Raw genomic sequence first — 20,740 nt, 5'->3', positions numbered from 1 at the left:
AGCCTTTTAAATAATCCTATTAACTATGATCGCCTTTTAAGACCCTGTCAAGCTAGTTATAACAGAATGAGCTGAATATTGCTTCTTTAGGGCCAGTAGTAATAGTAGCTCCAAGACCGAGGCTCCTACTCGTTTTTCCATTTAATATAATAACAAAACAAATAACGTAAACAGTAATGAATATAGTAACATCACATTGCCTGTTTCCCCAACATAAACTCTTGGTGTACCATTCATGTCATTATTAAAAATCTTGGATTTCATTCTTCATGGACTGAAATTTGGATTTTGCTTCATGTTAGGCTTTCTGTAATCATATATATTAACAATCTTTTGTGGCCTTGAAGATAGGGTCAACTCTTATAAACTGCATTGTCATCAACCCTTTACAGCCCTCTTGCTGGTTTACAGTGACCTATCAGTATATGTGAGTACCTGGAATGTCTTTGAAGAGGAGCGCCAAACTGTCATCACATTTTTACTTCTCAGTAAAATTTTACTTCCCCCCACCCCAATCCATGTCTGTAAGTCCTAAGCCCTACCAAATAGAAGAGGGAGCTTTTATAGATAGCTTAGATTTTTAGTCAGATCTTTGGATCGAAGATTACCAACAGGCCAAAATTCGGATTTTAATAAACCTAAAACTGCAAGTTGAAATTTGAGGAATTTACTTCTCATCCAGATGCTACATAAGCTAATTTGGAGTCATGTGGAAATCTAGTGGGCACATGAAGGAATTAGACATGCTGTAATTGTATTTAGCTATTTATGTGAAACCAGGACTGGAAAGCTGCAAAGCTAGCATGCTCCTGCTCTGCTGCCCCTTCCTTTCCCCACTGGGCAGCTGAGACTTCTAGATTTCGGAGTCAGTCTCTTACTGGACCTTTCCTTCATTTCCGTCGTCTTTGTTAGCTACCACTCGTGAGTTTCCTGAGCACTGCATTCCTCACTTTGCCGGGCTGTGTTGTTATTGAAATACATTTCTCCTCTACCTTAGGCTCTTTGAACTCAAGGACTGTCTTTTTCATCTTTGTATCCCAGTGTCTGGTACAGGTGGGATTTGGTAAATGGCCACAATGCTGTTTGAGTCCTTTAAAATCTTTGATCTCTAAAACTTCTCAGTTGTTGGAGGAAACAACCAATCCTCACTTCTACAACTATGAAGTCTTGGTTCACTTAGCACCCTACCAATTCAGAATTACCGTAGTGTCAGAAGAACTGTTTTACTGATTCCCAACTGCCCTTCAGTACCTAGGTGACCCTGGACAAAGCACTGAATTAATTTCTGCAGGCTTTGGTCTTGAATCTTTCAAATGGAAGATTTGACTGCATGATCTCCATGTTGCAGTAAAGCTGCCAAGCTCTGTGGTCTAGAGGCAAGTGCAGACCGCAGTGGCATGGTGGGTAGTGCTGAGTCTCTTCCCCACCACCTCCAGTGACCTGTGCTTTCTGAGTATCGGTAGAGCTCTGCAGTGACTTCTGAAGACTGATGGAATCATTTGCCAAGGCAAAGCTTAGGCTCTGCTCAAGTACCTTGGAATCTCAAATTTTAAATTATATTTGGTATAGTTTGTATTAATTCTAATTTGCTGTATTCTCATTTGAAAATTGATTATTCACGTGGTATATGGGATCATTAGGATATCCCATTAATCATGATACTCTGTTTCTTCATCATCCTGGTTAATAGAGTATTGAAAGTATTTTGGAAAATTACATCTTATAAATGTTTGAAATATAAAAATAAACTCAAGATCATTTGAAGTACATTTTAAAGTTGGTCAGTGTATTTTATTTTGCCTCACGAAAGCTTAATAAAGAGTATTAAATGCAAAATAGTTTCAACAGTTTAAACTTTTAACTTTCAGACGCTTTCTTTTCTCCATGGTCTAGAATTCTGATTTCCTGTTTGTTTGTTTGTATTTTTTGGACCTTATGTACGTTCAGCTAATTTAGAGGCTAGCTTTGAGGAAGTGGAAAACCACCTGCTGAATTTGGAGGACTTATGTGGACAGTGTGAATTAGAAAGATACAAACATATGCAGTCCCAACAATTGGAAACTTACAAGAAAAATAAGAGGTAAGTTTGAAAAACTGGTCAACAGTATTCATTTTCCATGTCATTCTTTATAAGTTTGGGCCGATAAAAGACAAAAGGTTGCAACATATAAAGCTCATTCATAAGCTTTCCAGAACATGACCATTATATACATATATATTTTGGTGCCACTGTCTGTTGCCGTTTCATGGAGATGAGTTCTGTAAAGCTGAGTCTAGGATAAAAGGTGGAAGGGAACAAAGCAACAGGCCAAGCTTTCCCAGAAAGCAGGAGCCCTGACCTAATTTTCTCCAGGTGGCATATCCTGAGTTGCTTTTTTGCCTCCTTTATCACTAGAGCAGGAAGAAAAGGAACCTGAGCCCAGGCTGGGGAAAGAGACTCATGGGGTTCGAATCTCAATTTTGTCACATACTGGCTATGAGGCTTTAAGCAAGTTACTTGATCTCTCTTAGCCTCAATGTGTCTCGCTGATATGATAGTGAGGATAATAATATACTACCCATTTCATAGAGCTCTTGTGAGGATTAAATGAGATAAGAGTTATCAAGTGCAATAAGTGCTCTCCAAGTATCAGTCATAATAATGACTATTGTCATGGGGTGGATATGAACTGGACGCAGAAGAGAAGCCCAAGGGTGCCGGCTTGTGAAACTGACTGCAACATCCCAACTCATGCAATGCCACCTCAGCAGGCTTGGAAGGTCCATGGGGGTGGGGGGGCCCATGGTAGCTGATGAGAGTGCCTGAGACAGTCTATTATCTGCTCCATGGAGAGCAGGGAGTGGAGCTGTGAAGGGGGGTTGTGATAGGTGAAGGGGGGTTGTGATAGGTGTAAGAAAATGGAAGTCATGGGATTGGAGTCGAGCGTAATGCCTAAGAGCAGATTTGGAGGGAGAGGAAGAAAGATTGGTTGGGCTGAGTACCCTATTGATTTTAAGATTATTGCTAAATTGAGTCGCTCTGGATCTCGGGTGTGGCAGTATAGGAGTGGGTTGTTGACATGGACAGGAAGTGCTGATCCCTGGCTACAGAAGGTAAAAAAAGGTAAGTATTGTACATTATCACATTGATGTCATAGTTTTCTAGAATAATGCCAAGGGATGGGGTGGAGATGAAACTGAGTATTCGGAAATTTTCAGTCAGATCTATGTGTTCCAAGGGCTGGGTCTTAAATGTTAATGAGCCATAAGAATCACATGGGTAGTGTTTAAAATGCAGACTCCTGAGCTCCATCATTGGACAGCCCCAAATCCCAAGTTAATTCCGATGGTTTTGCCATAGACAAGCATTCCAGGCAAGTCTGACATGGGCAGTTCAGGGAGAGACATTTTAAGAGAAGGCTAGTTAGGGGTGGGGGTGGGTTGTGTGCAGGCTCTACATGGAAGAGCTTCAAAAGGAGCCCCAAGGGGGCTGTGGATAAAATTGTTCGCAGAAGTTTGTAAATATATGAATTTTTCTGGAGGTGCTTTATGTAAATTACATTTGCCTACAGAGATTACAGGAGGGTGTGTGGCAGCATTAAGAATGGAGTTCTTTGTTTCCCAGGGTCAGGAGTTTCTCATGGTTTGTCTTCTTTCTAACTCCTGACCCTGGGAAACAAAGGGTTGTAGAAGGGGGGAGGTGGGTGGGGGATAGAGTGGGTTAACTGGCATTAAGAAGGGCATGTGATGTGATGAGCACCGGGTATTATACTATATGTTGGCAAATTGAATTAAAAAAAAAAAAAAAGAATGGAGTCCTTGTCAAAGAAAGGACTTTTGAATGAGTGGATGAGCACTGGGACCCAGGGACTTTCAGACTGAATCAAGGAGTATGGGCGATGAAGAACTTTGCCTGGAACAAGAAGCAGAGTTAGAGATGGTTCAGCAGGTCTGCAATTTTAAATGAAAAAAATAGCTAGGTGTTATACTGTATGTTGGCAAACTGAATTTAAATTAAAAAATATTTTGAAAAGGTAGGGAAATACTGTTGTGGAGGTGTTAATCATGTAAATAAGTTTGTTTATAATACAGCAAATTACAGGGAGCATAGTAGGAGGGCTTAGAATTTTGAAAGGAAATTTTTGAAGGAAATTAGGCAGCAAAAGTACAGGTCATGTGAACCCTAGAAGTTACACGGTTTCCTCATCTGTGAAATGGGGATAATAATAGGACCTTATAGGGTTATTTTAAGGATTCATTGGTAAATGCTTAGAATAATGCTCAGCACACAGTGAATGCTTTGTCAAGTGGCCAGCACTGGCTGACTTGTATGATTACTTATATAACTGAATTGATAGGTATGCTATATTTGACCAGTTATGTTTTTTAGCTAAATACAAGAATTTATATGAATGTTGTGGTTTTTCTATCCATATACGTTAATATTGATTATTTGAAACATGGTATCCGATACTGTAGTATGTAAAATTAAATTTCGGGTTTTCAAAATCTAAGATGATCAGAGAGAAAAAATAAAGATTTGGAACTATGAGGTTTTATATCCTTCTTCATTTTCACCCAGTGACCTAAATATATTTTAATTAATGCATTATAATTTATATGTCATAAAATGAAAATTAATTTTAGTGTTTGGAGAGCAGCATTGCCTACAATTTAAGTTAAAGCCAAAATATACTGACAGGTCTTAACATGTTCCACGTAATTGAATTGACAGAGTATTTGTCTTCTGAGAGGTAGAATTTTGTCATAGGAAAGACTGTATCCTTGGATTCAGAAGACCCATGTCCTGGCTCTGTTGGTTACTAACTTGGGTGCAAGCCATTCATTTTCCTTTGTGTGTTATCCTGTTGTAAAGCTTTCCTTAGTCTAGAACCTTCTTGACTAGCATTTGAAAGATTTCTCAACAAAAATTACTTTTTAAAAATAAACTGAGATGTGATAAACTTACTTGTTGGTAAGTGCTTGTTACTCTGAAATACATAAGAAAAAACAGCATGAGGTTTGAGGACTCCAGTGTGTATAATCAGTAGCTTGAAATCTATAGGTAAAACAATGGTAAATATTTCATTCTTTAACAGGCCAAATTTTTTAAAATTATAAAATTTACTTTCTATTTCTCAAGGACACTCTCAAGTTAATGTAAAATGTCATAACAGTTTTAAACTTAAGTGTTTTTGGTGAGAAATTTTAAAGGTGAGACATTTACCTTGTACTTTGAATTTCTAAATCATCTACAAAAAAGAATTATGTATATGTAGATATGTGTTAATACTTAGAGCATCTTTATAAAATAAATCTTTATCGATAAATGCCGAAGTATTTTGCATCTACTTATCTAGTGAGATATTAGCCTTGTGATTTAAAGCCTTTTTTAAAAATCCTGAAATGATTATTATGGCTTTCATTCAAAATTACTAACAAATACAGTTTATTTTGGCTATTGTGGTAAGTCCTTGAAAACCTTAGCTTTCCCTTTTTGCCATTTGCTGCCTGTATGACCTTTTGCAAATGACCAGTCTTTGGCTTTCCTATCTGTAAAGTATATATAATATACTTCCTTACAGAGTTATGGAAAATAAGAAACGGTTATGTTTTGTTTTTAAGGGTCAGATAAAAGCCAGGTATATTTAGCTCACAGAATCACTCATAATTCTCAGTTTTACTTAACTTCCTCAACAAAATAGTGAAAATATTGAATATGAAACATTGCCTAATACTATTTATAAACTGTAATCTCTCTGAAGCTCATAACCTGTTTTATTCGGCACAAAAAAAGATGAAGTCCTATTTTTAAAGAGATCTTTTTGAAGCAATATATATGTAGCCAGGCTATACTTACACACACATACACATGTATACATATATATGGTTGGTTAATACTTCGTTATAGTATAAATAATTTGGATTGACAACATTGAGAAAGTGGTACACTTTTATTCAGTCAAATGTAAATTGAACAAAATTATCTTTAAAAAACCATGTATAGGTCGGACCCAGTGGCTCAGCGGTTGAGTGCCGCCTTCAGTCCAGGGCATGATCCTGGAGTCCTGGGATTGAGTCCCACGTCAGGCTCCCTGCACGGGGCCAGATCCTCCCTCTGCCTGTGTCTCTGCCTCTCTCTCTCTCTCTCTCTCATGAATAAATAAATAAATAATTTAAGAAACGCGTATAACATTATTCAGTAATGTTTTATTTACATTTTAAATTCTTTCTTGGTTACGTCTATTCAGTCTTAAGGTATCAAAATTGGTAACATGATGAAGGCTCATGTAATGGCGCCAAAATTGTTTTGATTGATAGGAAAATTCCATATAACACAATGGGTTGAACACAGCCACTTACTTTCACTGTAACTCTATGAAAATGATAATAAAATACTTGTTTTTAAAGTTATAATTCAAAAGAACAGAAAGACCATAAGAGGAAAGAGATAAGAGATGTTACCAACATTTTGGAGGCGGAAGATAGATGATGGGTGGTAGCTGACAGCTGGGCAGAGAAGGTTGGAGAGGGGATCATACTTAGAGTCTAAACACAGTTGAGGCCAGGTAGAGGTGCTGCCACCCTTGACCCTTTTGTTTTTTTCTTTTAAAGGTTTTATTTATTCATGAGACACAGAGAGAGGCAGAGACACAGGCAGAGGGAGAAGCAGGCTCCCTGCAGGGAGCCCGATGTGAGACTAGATCCTAAAACTCTGGGATCTCTCCCTGAGCCAAAGGCAGATGCTCAACTGCTCAGCGGCCCAGGCATCCCCGTACTTGACCCTTAAACAGCATGGTGGTCAGGAGCACCAAACCCCACATAGTTGGAAACCTGTATATAACTTCTGACTCTTCCAGAATTTCTCCCAAGGCCTGCTGTTGACCCAGAAGCCTTACTGATAACATAAACAGTTGATTAACTATATTTTTGTATGTTATATGTATTATATGCTATATCTTTACAATAAAGTAGACTACAGAAAAAATGTTACTAAGAAAATCATGAGAAAATAATTTACAGTACTATATTTATTGAAAAAAATGTGCATGTAAGTGGATCCATGCCATTCAAACCTATGTTGTTTAATGGTTAACTGAATATTGAAAATGGGGGATGTTAAGTGAAAGTCGGCATATCAGACAGTAGGGCTGTTGTGGCCTCTTTCCTCACTGGCTCCCAGAACTCTAGCAGCCAGATGTACATCCCCTGTGCAGAATACTGGAAGGCTCATCTGAGAAATTGACCAGCCCAAGATAAAAGACCTGCCATATGGATATTTTGGGGCATGGTCTGATGAAACAGCAGGTCTGCATCTTAGCACCCCCATGCTGAGCTCCACACTATATACGTGACTTCTAATCAGCTTTGTGGTGCTTGACTCTTAAATATGAATGGACAGCTGAGGAATAATATCCAATTGAAGAAAGCTTCCAAAGTGTAAGTGACCAAAATAAACAGAAAATATACAAATTAATAATTTTTTAAAAACACACAGAGGAAGGAGAGACTGAGGGGAGAAGAAGCACAAACAGACACTGTAATGAATAACCCCATATATACAAGGCCACCTCGTAAGAGACCATTTTGCATTTATGAGACATGAACTGGATGCTATAGAAAAGAATGAGACAAGAATGAGCTCTTAGAAATAAAATATATGATAGCAGAAGTAGTAAACTTCAACTGAAGCATTGGGAGATCATGTTTGGCCTCTATATAAGGAACACAGAGATAAGGAAAGCTAAGAATGTTGAGAAAATTAGAGAATTCATTCCTAAGTCCCACATCGGACTATGAGAAGCTTCAGAAAGAGGGAAAAAAAAAGAGCAAATTTATTAAAGAACTAATACCAAATAAGTGTTCAGAACTGAATAATATGAACAGGTTTGAAAGGGCCCACCAAGTATCTGACAAAGTGAGTGGGGAAAGATCCATTGTCAATGCATAGTTTTAAAAATTTCACCACACTAGATATAGATATCATAAAAGTCTTCAGAAAAATCTTAATATTAAGGATCAGGAATCAAAAGGAGTTTGAGCTTTTCAGCAGCACCTAGAACTAGAAAATGATTCTCGCTTTACGTCTATGTAGCAGCATTTTCATCAAGTGGGTGGAAATGGTAATTTCCAGGCGTCCAGGGGTTCAGATTCTGTTCATGTGCACGTGTATCAGGAAACTGCAGGAGGATATAATCCACCGATAAGGGAGTAAGCCAAGGAGAAGGAAGAACAGACACAGAAGAGACGTGAATTGCAGTGAGGATCCATCCAGTTTAGAAGAGAGACAACGGGAATGCCCAGGGGGATGGCAAAGAGAAGTTTGTAACAGGTCTGGTGAGGAATCAGAGTGAAGAAGGAAGTCCTTCTGGAGGATTCCTAGAGCAATGTTTCCAAGGAAAAAAAATGAAACTAAGAGGTTGTCATACACTTGATCACACTGAGAGTTTTATAACCTCCAATGGCAGGTCTGATGATGAATTAGTGATAGGTATGATGTTTTAAAAATGGGGTAAACAAGGTAACTGTTAACACTAAGGGAAAACATAGTTTTACAAGAAAATAAAACACCATATGACTCAGTCATAAACAGCATTAATATAACTCTGTAATAGCTAATGTGGCATTAGGCCAGAATTGTGATATAGATGGTGGAGAAGCATGCTGTATTGCCAGGTACGAGGGAGGGATTTAAGGAAACTAATCCTGTGCTTCTACAGCAGATCAATATGTGGTATTTAAAATAGAAGAAAACGAGTAATTATCAGTGTTGACATATTACTTGAAAATAATGGAGGTAACTACCAGAAGAAAAGCTGAAAGAATGGAGTGTGGCTTCTTGTGAGAAGCAGGACAGAAAGGTGCAGAGATCTCTGATCTTCATCATAAATAAACCCTGTGGGCACCATTTGACTTAAGGAATGCACATGCATTATTTTGATAAATACAAAAACCAAATTAAAAAACACTCTAGACTGAGAAGATTGCCACTGACAAAACATTCCATGATCAAATAAGTTCTAGAAACACTCTCCTGTGTTTGCCTCACAGAGCTTTGTAGTACATGTCAGTGCAAAGTTCTGGGAATTCCTGTAGTAAAGAAATTTGACTCAGCATCTCATAGCTAGCTTGCTCACAAACCAATTTGTGTGTAATACACATTAAAATTCTGTAACTTGGTATTTTCTGTATTATATAACGCTGAGAAATTTTCAAATATTCGTCCATCCCCCAGATTAAACTTATTATCTGATTCACGGGTAAGAGTTTCTTAAAAATAAACCTTCGTTAAACTATATAAACCTTCGTGTTTAACCAGATGCCCTACAATCTAAACAGATGGCTTTTCTTGCTCCTAAAGAAGATAATGCGTGGTAACAAAAGATTAACTATATGGGGGAAAGGTATTGAAAATGTCTACATGCTGGAGCGCCTGGCTGGCTCAGTTGTTAAGTGTCTGATTTTTCTTTTTAATATATATTTATTTGTTTACGAGAGAGAGAGAGAGAAAGAGAACACAAGTGGGGAGAGGGAGAAGCAGACTCTTTGAGCAGGGAGCTGGACACAGGGCTCTCAGTCCCAGAACCCTGGGATCATGACCTGAGCTGAAGGCAGATACTTAAGCAACTGAGCCACCGAGGCACCCGTAGCACCCAACTCCTGATTTCAGCTCAGGTCATGGTCTCAAGGTTGTGCGATCAGGCCCCATGTCAGACTCTCCTTGGAATTTTCTGTCCCTCTTTCCCTGCCCCTCTCCGAGTGTACATGCATGCATGCACTTTCTCTCTCTCAAAAAAAAAAAATTATAAAAAATAAGTGTGCTATGTAAACTCCAACCTCCTTTATTTTATTTAAAAAATAAAAATGAAAAACAAAATGCATGCTCTGCAGATTTCCAGAAAATCTGGAGTAGACAGCTGGATGGTATGAGGAGAGTAAGGGATGAAGGGTAAATTCTTATGTACCTCTTGTGCTAACAGTCTCTACAATAGGCTCCGAGGCATTTTCTAACTTAGCTTATATAAGAGCCTGTGGAGTGGGCAGGGCAGCGATGATTGGAGTTAAGGAGGAAACTGAGGAGCAGGAAATGACCTGTGTGAAGCCCAGCATCAGAGACAAGATCCCCAGTCTCCTCAAACTTGTCTTTTTTTTTTTTTTTCTTTTAAGGTAGAACAGAATCAGCCTAGGTGTTGATACCAATGCATCTGTAGTTGAGAATGGATATATGATATTTTGTCGTACATCTGATGTGCGTTTCCAACACAGAAACTAGCTTCCTGTCCTCTATAAAAGAACAGGCCTGTTCCCAGCAGTAATGGTGGTTTACTGTGGCAGTGATTCTCGCCGTGGGGAGAGAGAAACACACCACTTCAGAACATTCCTAGGGAAGATCCCCAGAGCTCTTATCTGCCCTTGAAAGATATTTGAATGAATTCAACCCAGGTATTTCTGTAATGAAGGACATCTAATGGGAGCTAATGAAAGTGACATACAAGGAACTATATAGTTATAGAGAGAAAACACCCATAAATAGCTTTTCTATCTAATAACTTCTGCATATAAAGTGATATAACTATTACTGATACCTTTTATAGACAGGGACAGACTTTGCCGTGGTAAATAGTAAAACATTATATTGTGGACAGAATGTGGTTATAGGCAGAAGACAGGTACTGATACCAGTGCTAAGTTGTCAGATAATTAGCCATACACATCTAACTCATGGATTCCTTGCAGTAGGAAATAAACAGTTCGTCAGGTAAGAAGAGTTGAAGAGTTAATATTTTGTTTTTGTTTTCTTTTGTTTTTTATTTGAGCATAATTGACAAGAGTTAGTATTTTGTAGGGGAGCCAAAATAAAGAACTTAAAACCAACTACACATGTTTGTCTAACTAGCAGCTAAAAAAATGGACTTGGCAGTCAATTTACATCTTTAGTTATAGTGCTTGGGGAGTAATAGGTGACAAATGTGGAACAAAGTATAATTTTTTTTTAAGATTTATTTATTTTAGAACGAGCAGGAGGAGCAGAGGGAGAGGGAGAGAGGATCTCAATCAGACTTTGCACTGAACACGGAGCCCTACATGGGGCCTGATCTCACCACCTGAGATCACGATCTGAGCTGAAACCCAAGAGTCGGACAACTAACCGAATGTGCCACCCAGGCACCCTTATAATAAAGCATAATTTTTTTATTAAAGATTTATTTATTTATCCCTGAGAGAGACAGGGTGAGAGAGGCAGAGACCCAGGCAGAAGGAGAAGCAGGCTCCCTGCAGGGAGCCCATTGTGGGACTCAATCCCAAATCCCGGGATCATGACCTGAGCCAAAGGCAGGCACCCAACTGCTGAGCCATCCAAGTATCCCTAAAGCATAATTTCTGATGATTAGGATTTGAAGAAAATAAGACAGGGTAATGTTCTCATGGTGAGGCAGAGGGTAGCTACTGTGGCCAGGATGAGCAGGGAATGCTCTTCTGAGAAGGCACCCGAGAACTAGGACCTGAATGGGAGTGAGGGCAGCTATGTAAGGATCTATGATTACACAGTTCTAAGCAGAAAGAACAATAGGGAGAAAAATCCTGACCCCTGAGCTCTAGCTAAGTTTAAGAGAATAAAGATTCAGAGCTAAAAAGAACTGTAGGATCTCAGACTTCGAATGTTTTAATCTTTCCAGGGCCACCATTATGTTCCTTAGAATGCTTACTAAAACTCTTTCACAACAATTATCCTCAAAATCATACCTAAGTGTGTATGTACCTTTATTAAAATATCTCTTTATTTCCAAATTTCTGGATCCTTTGTTTTCTTTAGCATGCAGCAGAGTGTCAGAATTTCTCTGAAAATAGCTCCATCTTGAAGAAGCAAGTGATTTTAGTACACTTAATTATAAATGACTCATAATTTTAACAATCTTCTGTCGGGCTTGTCTGCTCAGGGGTATACTAAACTCTAGAAACATTTTTCACTGATTCAGACTTTGAAACTCGGGTGTTATCTCCTAGAGACTCTGTTTTGTAGGTGGTTGTGTGGGGGTCACTGCTTCTGTTGGGATTTAGTGATTGTGCATAATTCAAGAAAGTTACTCCTTTTACTTTCTGTATTACATCTGATGCTAAGGAACTATGCCCTTCTTTCTGTTTGTGTTTTTTGGTAACCTGTAGACTGTAGAAGACTAAGTTTAAAAAATCTTTTAAGCTAAGTGTCAGAGATGTATTTGAGACATGATAACACACCTGTAGTAGTATTTGACCAGTTTGCATTCTAGAGAATAATCTGCCAAGCTCCTGAGCTTCCAGAAATGACTGTCCAAACTAACCCAGACATGTAGAGGGCCATTGCATAGGTCTGGCCTGTACTTTCTGGAAATGGGGGATGCTAGTGGTGGGAGGCTTGGCAGGAGTGTAGTACACAGGCCAGGCCTTGCTGAGAATAGAACAGAGGAATCCATTGGCATTCTACAGGGTGAGGATGGTTCTGGAACCAGAAGAGAGGGTCCAGGGTACCTCATCCAAAGGAGATGTGCAGAAAGTCAATAACTAGCTTCTGAGGTTTTGCAGTGGAGTCTGGTTTGGATGCTGAATGGAAAGTGGATCAGGAGAACTTTTTCCTTAGGCATTGCTTTGACAAAAAGGGAGTGGATTTTGTATTTACCCAAGATGGAGTAACATGGTCCAGATTTACTTTCCCATCTGATAAAACAAAAAACCAGACAAAACAGTGCTTTTTAAGACCCTGGACAACAGGCAAAGAAGAGAAGTCTGTCCTTGAAGGACAGCAAACATGTGCAGTGACACAGTCCCAGAGAGGACTGCACAGAGAGAATCCCGGAAATCTGCCTAGGGTGCCCCTTGAATATCCAGCAGAGCACTGATAATGCATGTGAATAAACTCCTGGAGGCAGGAGGGGAAAAAACCCACAAAGGACTAGCTAACAGTTCCTGTTGTTAACACAGGGCCTGTTCTCAACAGCCAGACTGGAAAAATTTGTGATTCATGTGGCATCGGGAAGAGCACTCAGAAGTCTTCTCTCAGTAGGGGGTATAATTAGCCCCCAAATGTGTCCTGCTCCAGAGCTGTTTAACAAATCATGAAAGTAGGCATCGAAAGGACCAGATTGTTTCCAAGGAAATTAACTGTATCCCAAAACAAAGCTCAAGAACATTCGTAAAGAAACACGAGTAACTAGCACCCAATAAGGTAAATCACGATGTGTAGCATCTAATTAAATATTACTCAGCAAACATGGAGATAACCAATCAAAAGCAGTTCAGAACTGATATGGATGTTAGAATTAGCAGGCAAGGGCATTAAAATAGCCAGTTATTGTAACTATTTTGTAAGTTCCGAACTTGGTTATCTCCATGTTTGTTGAGTAATCTTTAATTAGAATATTTAGAGGCATGGAAGATGAAAAAAAGGCCCAGACCTGTCTCTCCCATTTTTCTCCTTATTCTTCCTACTTCCCTATTAGATGCCAGTTTTAGATGGTTCCCAGGTGGTTAATTGATAGTAAATTATTGTATTTATTACACTATAATCATCACACCTGCTGAGCCAGTGACCTCTTGCTAGCAAGCTATGAATTTATGGGGTTCATGAATTTGTAATCAAATCTTACATTTTCTTTGAAAATGAAACCTAAGCTTATGAGTTGGCAAGGAATTCAACAAATTCTTATTCTGAAGTGTCAGAGAATAAATCTTGACAGTTTTAGACTTTATACATAGTCACAAGAACAGATGTAGCTAGAATATTTTAACAGGTTATTAGATACTTGGGTTGACAGTAAATATAGTTCAGGACTGATATTTAAGTTCTTCAAGCTTTATTTTGAACAACGAGTATCTGTTTGCCATCAACATTAAAAGCTCATGTTCTGTCTTGATTCTTTAAAAATAATATTTCTCTAATTGGTTTACAGTATTCTTTTCCTGAACTTTTTCTCCCAGTTGTACAAATGCAGTTCTATATGTTGGAGCTTGTAAAGATGTTTTAACAGAGATAATAAAAACTTAAATTTTATATTTGCAGTTGAAAGTGGTCAAGACTAAAAATACAGCACCCTTGAGAAAGGGTTTACTGAAATTCAGACAAATATGATTATCCTGGGTTTATAAAAAAAGGTAATCCTTCTTCTGATCGGTTGTAGCTTGTGCACGATAACTTACAGAGTCTGTAATAACTTTCAATGTTCTAGAGTCAGTTTGCTAAATTCACAGTAATAATTTACATCTTATATGGCCCAGTACCACTTTGGAGTTTGTTATGTCTCCTCATCGGTTACTCTTTTTCAGAAATGTTTTCAAAAGTAGGAAACCGGTTATTTTAGTCTTCAGGTGATTGTGGCTAAAAGGGCCCTTTGCTTCTCTTACTTTTCTCGAGTTCTTGATGGATTCTAGAGGTGGGACAATTAGAGACATGCTTAGGAGCCTGCCCTATCTGCTCGTTCTGTGGTCAGTGGCCAGAAAAATCAGGGCAAAGGCAGCAACCAGAAAGGGAGTGTTCCTCTTCTCTCCTGTACCCAAACCCTCTTGGGCTGTGCTCTCACATTGTTATATTGGCCCCATTTCTCTGTGATCTCTCTACCTGCCTTCTATCATTTCTAGTTTTCTTTCTGGCTCAGAGAATTGGCACTGCCATCGTTTCAAAGGGCATTCAGTCATTAACTACTGGATTTCAGAGAGGTACATTCTCTTCCAAAGTGAGCAGTGTTTTCCTTATTCTCTGGAAGTTTCATGCCATCTTTTGTTTATGACAAACTCTTCTCCTTATGCTGATACCAGACAAGTGCATTACTGTCATATAAAATAACATATTACTTCAAGGAGGAGAAAATAGAACCTGATATTATAGCTCTCAAATATGAACTCAGATGAGAACTTATCATTTGATAGCAAGATTCTGTGCTTTTACATGGATTTAAAAAACAAAGTATCCCCTAAATTTATAAACACTGGACTGACTTCAAGGAAAGTTAAAACACTATTTTACCTCATAAGCAAACTTTTAAAAAGATTTATTTATTCATTCAAATGAATGGACAAGATGCTTGGCATACTGGTTAAAATATTAATAAAGAAAGAAAATTGTATAAAGATTGTGTGACATGAAGATATTAATAGACACACAACCCATGATGTACTTTGAATATTTTATTTGTATCTTTTTTTCCTTAGTTTCTTAGGAAGCCAGGTCCATTGACAAATCCTTATTAACCTGACTTATTAGAACTGTCCATTCTTGACTTCTACAACACTATCATCCCAAGTTTGCTTCTCTATCCTAGATTAGTTTTCAGTTTCAGGTGTTTAATGTTGGTATTCCCTGTTCTTGTTTATTGCCTCTTCCCATTCTGCATACCTTCCCCAGGTAGTCCCTCCAGCTCCTTGGTTCATCTACCATCTATGTGGGGACCACAATCAAATCACTGTCTTCAGTTTAGATCTCTCTCTCTCCCTTTTTTTTTTTTTTTTTTTTTTTTAAGATTTTATTTACTTATGAAAGACAGAGAGACACAGAGACACAGGCAGAGGGAGAAGCAGGCTCCATGCAGGGAGCCTGACGTGGGACTCAATCCCGGGTCTCCAGGATCAGGCCCCGGGCTGAAGGCGGTGCTAAACCGCTGAGCCACCTGGGCTGCCCTAGGTCTCTCTTCTTGTCCACAGAATCAACTGCCATCTGGACATCTCAACAGACATCTCAGGAGCAGCCTGTCCCAAATTATATTCCACTGAAGCGCTTGACCTTTTCTTACCTCAACAAGGCATCGCCATCTACAGGTCTACCCTCTGCACAGACGTGAGAGTTGTCATGATTTCTTTCCCCCTCTCCTGCCATCTTTGCTCAGTAGCCAGTCCAGTATTTCTTGAATCTGTTCTTGCCTTTCTGTTTTCGCTGATCCTTTCCAGCCCACATTTTGTGCAGCCTCAGGTATAGTGACAGGTTCCTCATTAGTCTTCCTGTCTATAATTGTGTCCCTCAGACCATTTATATTTCCATCATTTTTTTTCTAATATACAGATTATACATACATGCATTACATGTATGATACATGTAATCATACAGATATGATTAAGACTTATCACCATCTTCAAGATAAAAACTAAGTTATGATGATTGTGTTAAGTAGGTAACAGGAGCATTTAATTAGCATTTACTATGTACCAGGCACTGTGCTTAAAAACTGTAGTCTGAATTAACTCAGAGAATTCTCATAATGATGAGGAGGTCTACTCTCCTTTTTATCAGCAAGGAAAATCAGACTATGGGAGTTGCAGACCCAGGGAGTGGCAAAACTACACCAGACCAATGTCTCTCATGCTTATAAGTCTGTTCATATTCTTTATATTAGCTCCACACAAAACTGTCCATACTCTGGGGTTGGATGCTGTGGAGTATGAAAACAATCTTGCTTCTCTCAGAGCTTTGATCACTTCAGCTCTCGTGACTACTAATTATAAAAATGAGCAAGCAAGGCTTTTCTGTAGTGGTACCACGGGATCACAGATATGTTTGGACATAGGATACATGATTTTCTTCCTTTAATCCATCTTCTACCTTATCAGCCATAGACTCACTGTGCCTGTGGGGACATACAGTTTCAGGTGGTGTGGCATGGCTGTATAATGCCGAGAAACAACAGACCACTGCCTTGGCAATGATGGATGATAGATAGAGTAGTTTGTTTAAGGAAACTGGAGGGCAGCCTTGGTGGCTCAGCGGTTTAGCGCCGCCTTCAGGCCAGGGCGTGATCCTGGAGACCCGGGATCGAGTCCCACGTCAGGCTCCCTGCATGGAGCCTGCTTCTCCCTCTGCCTGTGTCTCTGCCTCTCTCTTTCTCTCTCTGTGTCTCTAATAAATAAAATCTTTTTTAAAAATGTATAAAAAAATAAGGAAACTGGATGGGCAATTAAAAAAATTGAATTAAAGAAATTAGTAATATAATTTAAAAATCAATTAGTTATCATGGGTTAGTCACTGAATACTTTTCAGTTCATCCGTGAGAATAAAGGTGTTTAACAGACTTTGAAACTGACAAGGTATTTTCAAGGACATCCTGGGTCTTCACTTTATGTTCACATTAGTGATGGTGGCATTTGATTTTAGTTTCATGTTTCCTAAAAAGGAATGTGCTTTCATAGAGCTGAGTGGCTTTAGATGTTGCCCAACAATTTGAGAGTGTCTCTTGGACTATATATACATGACTTGTATCCAGTAGACTTGGTGGTTTACTTAGGTACTTTCTGGGGGGTCTGCAATATCTCAGGCCAGCCACGACTTGTATTTATGGAGGCTCTGTGCCCTTGAACTGCATTCTGGATGCCACAGATTGCACAGGCTTGGAGTCCGAGAGAGGCACAGATTTTATTCCCAGGCCTATCCCTTATTAACTGTGTAGCCTTTGATCCTCAAGCTCTGTTTTCTTCATTGTATATGTGTTATATAGTAAAAACTCAGTAAACATTCCTTATTCCTGTCTCATCCTCCTTTATCCTGCTTCTTCAACTACCTGCATCTCTCTTAAACTCCAATATATTTGCATGGAAAACAGGCCTAGGAAAGTAATTGTCTTGCAAGTTTTGGGGTAATTTAATCCATACGTAACTTAGTGCTGACACCAATCAGCTGATTTTCTAGACCTTCATTATCTTTTAGGGGGGCATTCTTTTTATTCCAAATATTTATTACCATATCATTCAGATTCTTTTTAACTTTAAATGCCAATATTCTGGGATCCTGTCATTTTATTACTTTTTAGGCCGTGCTTTCCCAAAGTAGATAAATAAATAAAACTGTGTTAATAGCATGATTTATAAAGACTTCGTGCAGTTTTTACAATGAACTAGCTGCTTTTCAAGAGGTTTCGTTTTACAGATAATGTTAATAATATTCTGCAGCACATCCCCTGGGCAGGATCTATGTAAGGAATAAATAAAAACAGGGATTTCTAATTCTTCCCAATCCACCCCAAACCCACCAAGCCTGTAAGGATACACATTTTCATGACTATAGGATGCTGAGAACAACAGACTTGATGATAATGAGTGGTAGATGGGCCCTTTTGAAAGAGGTCTTGTGAGATCTTTCCTGTGAACAGTCCATCATGGTGACATTCTGTCTATCAGGCATAACAAAGGGACACCCTTCGAGTCTGTTCTAATCAAAAAGCACTGCTGAAAAAAAAATCCCCTAAATATTTTCAAATGTGAAGAAAAATGTTAGAGTTGACATTGTAGTTGGCATTTTGAATGTGGTAGCTTGCCACACAGAATTGTTGTGTTAGCTTTCTGTCATGGATTTGTCCTAGGGGATGCAGTTTAATATTTAGAGTGTGCTTCCATCTGTGAGATGATTGTATTTATGGAGATATTTATCCAGTGGTTCCAATCTGTTAAGTTTGCATCTGTGAGTCTGATTTAGTTGGTTTCTATACATATACAGATTTAATACATTTCCTGGATCATTCCACAGATTTATTAGTATGATGTTTTTGTTCTTTTTATTCTGCCCTTGTAACTCAACCCCTGTAGAGAAAATGATTAAATAGCACTTTCACCCTTTGGAAATATTATTAGATTTTGAGTCTGGTGTTATTTGTTGAATGTTTTAGTTTCAGGCTTCGTTATGCTGAATTTTGTAAAGGCATTTGCTGAACCGAGTAAATTTGAAAATATGGTAAAACCTAAAAGAGTGTTTCAGTTCTTTCCGCTTATTTGATTGTAAGAAAATACAATTAAACCATGAAAAAGAAGAGACTCAAAATTTTAGAAATGAAAATGGCAAACAAGTTTTTATCAAATGAAATACTATGTGATCAGACTTTATAATAAAGACTAAAGTTCTTTATAGTGACAGGAAGGGCTTTCTGGAAGAAGCACATCTTAGTCATTCCTTGATTTTTTGAATGTCGGTTGGGTCTGACTCTGCCCATGTATGATCATGGTGGATGAGACATGATCTGTGCATGTCAGGAGCTCAGCAGTGTAATTGCAGAGATGATGTCTGCACGGAAATAACCACATCACAAGGCAAGCACATGAGGATTTATAACAGTGATGGAGTTAAGCGTTACAGGAGTTTAGATGAGGGGAAACTGCCAGTTGAGTGTCAGGGATATCTTCATGGAAAAGATGAACTTGAAAATTGTTTTACACTGATCATTGTCATTTCCATTTCTAATAGGATTTGGAACATGACCAGAACTTAAAACACCTGCTCAACCTGTGCCTTTCATTTGGTTAGCTGAGAGTGACATAATGGTTAAGAGTAGAACATCTACCAGGTCCTCAGGAAGTGCTACCCGTCATCCTTCAAAACTCAGTCCTGTCCTTGCTCCTCCAGAAAGCCTTTGTTACAAACCAAAGTGTCTGAGTTGCTCCCTCTTGTTTAGTCTTAGAGAAGCCTCACCCTATCATTGTCAGAGCATTCATTTGTAAGATTGATTTCTAATTGTCACTTTACTCCTCTGTCTCTCCTGCTGGAGTCCCTTGAGGTTAGGGGACATGCATATTCCACACCTAGCGTTATTCCTAGTGTCTAAGGCTCAGTAAATTTTTGTTAAATGAATGATTGGATACAACAAAGATTACATTCAGTATAAGAAAATGGATACAAGGTTGATAACAGTGATGATGGAGAGAAATGGATGAATTCAGGATATGTTTTGAGGTAGAAATGACAAGGTTTCTTGGTGGATTGGATATGGAGAATGAAGAAGTGGATAAACCAAACTTTAGGAAGTTGGTAATGCTGTTAACTGACGTGCAGGGGACTGGAGGAAGAATAAGCTGTCTTGCAAATGCTGCTTGAGAAGCCTCCGCAGCTTGAGTAGAGCTATCAGACAGGCAGTTGCGTGTGTGTAGAGCTCAGAGAAGAGATCAAGATAGGAAATACAAATTGAGAAGACAGCATATAGTTGGTATTTTAGGCTATGTAGCTGGATGAAATTGCTTTGTGAGAGAATGTAAGCAAAGGAGAGAGAGAGAGAGCCCCAAACCAGTCTTACCACGAGTACTCCAGCGCAGTGGTCTGGAAGAGTTGGAGGGGCTAGCAAAAGAATCCAAGAAAGTAGGAAAAACTAGAGGAACTTTATCAAGGAGTTGCCAGTTGGATCAAATGCTGCTGAGGGATTCAGATGAAAAGTGAGAAGTGATCATTGGATTTGGCAACATGTGATTGTTGGTGACCTTGACTGCAGGGGTAGGTTCTGGAAGCCAAGTTGGAATCCCTTCCAGACTGCCTGGGAAGTCAGGAGTAGAAATCTGTAAAAAATCTAGTAAAAATCTAGGAGCTAGATTTTTAAGTAGCCTACGCAGGGGTGGGCATCATGTCTTTCAGCATCATCAGATTATCTCATCAATTTCCATCCTGAACTCACGCACTGTTCCTCTGAGTGTTCCGTTATTAACAGACTAGCCTTCCTCCAGGGGTCCAGACTGGAACCTTCACAGTGAATGTACTCCTCTCTTTCCTCCGCTTATGCCCATGGGATCAGTTGCCAGGACTATCGAGAGTCTTCTCTGTGGCATTTTGCAAACTGGACTCCTCCTGTTCATCGCCCTTGCCACTTATGTTGCTCTTCCCAGGCACTAATTAGCTCTTGTTCAAACTCCTCTGTAGTTTCCTGAGTACTCCTTGCTTTTATTCTCTCCCTTGTCAGTAGATCTATCCATCACAGCTAGAATGTTCTTCCTAAAGTACAGCTTTGCTCCTGCTGTTCTGCTAAAAATAAAACTAGATCCTTTTAGCCTGGCACTC

At 38.9% G+C, this 20,740-nt stretch overlaps 1 protein-coding gene across 2 annotated transcripts in view; it reads left to right on the top strand.

Annotated features, from left to right (window-relative positions):
* Positions 1–20,740, top strand: part of DTNBP1 (dystrobrevin binding protein 1) — a 125,433-nt gene that overhangs the window by 41,744 nt on the left and 62,949 nt on the right. For both annotated transcript variants that reach the window (XM_038584211.1, XM_038584212.1), the window contains one exon: positions 1,948–2,080. In XM_038584211.1, coding sequence (XP_038440139.1) covers positions 1,948–2,080 — 133 coding nt within the window. The remainder of the gene's footprint in view (positions 1–1,947; positions 2,081–20,740) is intronic.

The sequence above is a fragment of the Canis lupus genome, chromosome 35 (genome assembly GCF_011100685.1).
Source record: "Canis lupus familiaris isolate Mischka breed German Shepherd chromosome 35, alternate assembly UU_Cfam_GSD_1.0, whole genome shotgun sequence".
Lineage (NCBI taxonomy): Eukaryota > Metazoa > Chordata > Mammalia > Carnivora > Canidae > Canis > Canis lupus.
The sequence above is the reverse complement of the archived record's forward strand: the minus strand, read 5'-3'. Positions and strand labels throughout refer to the sequence as shown.